This window comes from Nanorana parkeri, unplaced genomic scaffold, assembly GCF_000935625.1.
Source record: "Nanorana parkeri isolate BGI_ZX_2015 unplaced genomic scaffold, ASM93562v1 scaffold4643, whole genome shotgun sequence".
Classification (NCBI taxonomy): Eukaryota; Metazoa; Chordata; class Amphibia; order Anura; family Dicroglossidae; genus Nanorana; species Nanorana parkeri.
In genome coordinates this window covers 1-4,870 of record NW_017310905.1, presented here as the reverse complement: position 1 = coordinate 4,870, position 4,870 = coordinate 1, and the positions used below count along the sequence as shown (strand labels likewise).

General features: G+C 34.3%; 1 protein-coding gene across 1 annotated transcript; it reads left to right on the top strand.

Moving 5' to 3' along the window:
* Positions 1-2,457: 2,457 nt before the first annotated feature.
* Positions 2,458-3,249, top strand: LOC108803975 (gastrula zinc finger protein XlCGF17.1-like). The gene has a single exon (XM_018575752.1). The coding sequence runs from the start codon at positions 2,458-2,460 to the stop codon at positions 3,247-3,249; it is 792 nt and encodes a 263-aa protein (XP_018431254.1).
* The last annotated feature ends 1,621 nt before the right edge of the window (positions 3,250-4,870 follow it).

Here is a 4,870-nt window from a genome sequence, read left to right as displayed (position 1 = left end):
GCATTTCTAAAACTGATTAAAAGTGAATACATAATTGGATGTTACATAAAAAATGGCATCTTAGCGGGGCATGAAGACAGTCCGTCATATTTCATTGCTTGTTGTTTTTCATAGAAGGGATGTAGATACCAATATACATGTCATTTGTGACTGCTACAATGTAATGAGAGATATTTAGCATTAAGTATCAGCCCATCGCACAGAGATAATTGTGATGGACAGAACTATTAAAGGATTTCTGCTCTCTATTGATTTAAACTAACCTGGAAAAAGCATACAGCTTCTGACTTTCCTAAGCATTATACTCATTCCAGATAAGTGTCTGAGAAAATATGCAGCAACAGGCAACTTAATTTTCAGAAGATCTGTGATGGAGAATTCTGTGTTGTTTTCAGGAAAGGTTTACTCTCTAGGTTGCCATATTAAGCCCAACATTTATCCAAGCATTACATTGGGCTATTGAACTGGGTATAAAGTTAGTCCAGCATTGGACTGGTTTTCAATAAAATTCAATATTTTATGTAAAGGTATCAGAGAAAATATATATATTTAAAAAAAAAACACATAAATTATATGTTTTTTAAAATCAATATATTTTTTCTTATATTTCCAATGATAATAAATGCGACCTGTTTTCTGTTGTTGGTATCTATTGAGCCAATTATTGAGCTGCAAAAGTTAAGGATGCTTTCTGACATAGACCCTCCTAGTATTAAAATGTTAATGTATTTGATGGTAAATAATAGCAAATGGATTATCACACTGTCCAATATTGTAAATAGGTTTTTTGTTAGGTAAATTAAATCATTTAGCAAATCTAATATCACCTCATGTTGGTGTGTTGTGGTGAATTGTATTTAAGGTGAGGTCAGTTACTGGAATTACAGAATTGTCAGGAGAGGAAGGAGCTGCTGAGATATCTTCATACTACACTATTCCAGGTATCTATATGCTGTAAATGGTGCACTTGGGTAGTTTGTTTAAATGTTTCTGCTTACTATGACAAATGTATTACAGTCTTATTTCATTGCATTTTTTATCAATCTTGTACATAATTTTGTTCATAATTTCCAATTGAATTGCTTGAGATTTAAAAAGTTTACGTATTTCATCTGCACATTATTGGCTATTTAAAGTCAGTTTTATTTAATTTCTTAGCAATTTTGTACCTAAATGTTGTTCTCCTTTTCCAATTGAATTGCTTGAGATTAAATAAGTTTACTTAATTCATCTGTACATTATCAGGCTTTTAAAGGCAGTAGGATTTGCTTTTCATAAAGCTGGATAACTTTTTCACTTAAAAAAATTCACAAAGTTTTTAAGCGAAGATTCTAAACTGCATTAGTAGATCATCATAATTAATTGACTGTAAAGCTAATCTAATCTACCAATCAATCAGGGAGTGAATTTACATCAAGTTTTAGAAATTATAACAAGAAAGATTTGAATGTGTGTAAAAAAATTTGAGAATTCCTTCTAAGATCCTCATTGTAATCAACTTCAAAACAAAAATGGGAATCTATCATAATGCAGTATGATTAGCTGGTACGATCCAACACTATGGTAATGTCCCGTGAATCATAAACCCCATGTGACTGCTACTGCAAACATTGTTGAGGGGAAAAAAACATAATACTGTAATAGAAAAAAAAAGGAGGAAGGACACAGCACCTCGTGTATTTGCTAAAAATAAGTCGAAAGTGACTAAATTTGCATTAAAATTGACTAAGAGTGCAACCAGCTTTCCAAAATTTTTGGCAACGTACAAGGTTCTGCATCCTCTCTTCTTTTTGAATCACATTTTTTGAATCAGATTTTGTAGCTTTCAGTCCTTCACCAAGAATATCATCCAAAAGCAAACCAAGACACTCCAGACTGGAGTTAAAACGCTCATAGGAAATGGCCAGCAGTATGAGATAAGTCAGGTGGAAATCTGCTGTGCACTCCGAGAGAGTCTTAGCTAAGACATCTAAAATAAAATCCCCAGTACCTCTACTAAATTGATGTTTTTTGGGGACGTGTCCCTTCATGCTAGCGTAGGGAATGTCCACCCAGATTACAACTATGATCCCCTTTCTTTGCATCAGTTTTAGGCATGTTTGTAGTTTACTTCACATAGGTATTCTCAGATCTCACAGCAGAGTGTTTCACCTGGCTTGTCTCCTCTCCTAATACTAAACTTTTTGTGAGAGTTTTAACTTCAGTCTGTGCTGACGTTAAAACTCTCATTATTCAGTGCACTCTGTTTCTTCTTTTTGGTGCTGTGGGCAATGAGGAAGTGGTTCAGTTAGAAAAACCTCAAAACACAATATCTGATGTCAGTCTGTTGTTAATTTTAAGATTCTGTGATAACTTTTATTTTTCATTTTTCATACAGTTATACTAATAATCACAATTAGCCACTCATCATCTACTGTGGAAAACATTTGCAGCTATACAGAACTTCCTTATCACAAGATGAGTAGAGTTGGAGAGAAGCCCCATGAGTGTTCCGAGTGCCAGAAGAGTTTTCCTGATAAGTCACAACTAAAGGTTCATCTTAGGGTTCACACAGGAGAAAAAACATTTATATGTCCAGAATGTGGAAAGTGCTTCTCACAAAGTTCACATCTTACTGTTCACCAGAGGATTCACACAGGAGAAAAGCCATTTATATGTACAGAATGTGGAAAGTGCTTCTCACAGAGCTATAGTCTTACTATACATCAGAGGATCCACACAGGAGAAAGACAATTTAAATGTTCAGAATGTGGAAAATGCTTCTCACATAGTACAAGTCTTACTAAACACCACAAGACTCACACAGGAGAGAAACCATTTAAATGTTCAGAATGTAGAAAATGCTTCTCACATAGTACAAGTCTTACTAAACACCACAAGACTCACACAGGAGAGAAACCTTTTATATGTCCAGAATGTGGAAAGTGCTTCTCACAAAGCTCTAAACTTAATATACACCAGAGGACTCACACAGGAGAGAAACCATTTGAATGTTCAGAATGTGGAAAGTGCTTCTCACATAGTACAAGTCTTACTGAACACCACAAGACTCACACAGGAGAGAAACCATTTAAATGCTCAGAATGTGGAAAGTGCTTCACACAAAAAGCTACTCTTACTGAACACCACAGGATACACACTGGAGATAAACCATTCCAATGTTCAGAATGTGGCAAGTGCTTCTCACAAAGTTTACATCTTACTATACACCAGAGGATACACACAGGAGAGAAACTACGTAGACAATGAGGCAAGGATTCTTCATAGACAACAAATCTTAAGTAACATGAAGATACACACACTGGAAAAGCCATATTCATCTATATGATCAATATTTTACATGTAAATAAACTCAGATCTTGTTTTAAAAGCTTCACAGAGAAGCCATATTCTTATTGTTGTATTAATTTAAAGCATTTCATTCTCATGCATGTAAACATAAAACAGTTTTAATATACCTTTTTCATTTCTCTTATAGAATTGATTAGTATTGCAGCCACTAAAATATTTTTAATTGCCACACACATTTTTTGAAGATGGCTGCATTGCAAATATGTAAAATAAAATAAGTTTGTACATTTGAATAAACTTTGTACAAATAGCCAAATGATTGGAAAAAAAACTGAATTCTGTTCTATAGTTTATCTAGGAGAGAAGGTTTAGACTCTCCACAACTATGTTCTAAAACCAAAATAAATCTGTTGTAAGGAATTAGGTAAATTGTTACCGCCAACAGTGATATTTTAGAGACATGAGGAACTGCTATGTTCTTATATTTCTTGGATACTCTGGGAGTGTTAGATCTTTCCTGACCTATGTGTATTCCAACATTTCTTGTATTCTCCATAATATAAAATAAAAACAATAATATGGACAATTGAAATTCTATATAATATGACAAGCAATCGTGCAAGCACAGAACAATATGCAGATATCTGTCCAACAAAGTCCCTGAGAGATAGAAGAAACATTACCCTTCAGAATTAAATATAGTTTTTTTTAGATATTTATCCCTATTTACTACGTATCGTCAATTTGTACTATTGTTTAATGTTTTACATTTTTCATGTGTGCATTGAAATAATAAAGCCTAAGCCCGCTGACATCATCAGGTCTATGCAAGTTCTATTTACTTGCATTAGATGAGGGGACGGCGAGGTTCATTCCGCAATTGGAGCCAGAGAGAGGTGAGTGCTCACAGCCACAGGACTGAAGAACAGATGAGTGTATCTTTATTCTGCTCCCTAGGGCAAAACAATGGGCAGCCCCAATGCAACGGTTCACTTTTTAAAATCCTAGAGATCTGTTTTAACTCTTTCACTGCCAATCCCTCCAGGAAGATTTTGCACCTCAGCTGGCCATACCATTTTTGCAATTTTTCCTATTGATTTAATTTTTACTGCTGCATTGCTAGCATTTGTAAAAGACCCCCCCAAACCAAATATTGTCTGAAAGCACAGGCCCAGTAGAATACAAAGATGGTGCTACTAAATTTTTAGGCCCTGCGATATTCGCGCAAATGTTTTTCAAATCAGTATTAAAACGATAAAAATACACAATTCAATTGATAAAACACTAAAATCAGTATCAGTGCACAAAAAAAAATTCTGACAATCTAAAAGATAAAACTGTATTGAGTTAATAAATAACAAATATTTTCACATTGTAAATTGCACCTTTTTGCGAAAAGGTAAAAAAAATGATGGAACGCAAAACTGTAACTAAGCGACTTATGTTAAAAATCGTTTTTGCGCTGTTTGTGTTGTGAAAATACAATAGAGGCGTATATTTAATTGCAACACCGCATATCACAACGCATGGCAATGCACCACAAAGCTTTGCCATGCACTGCCACAGTTAAATTAATGGT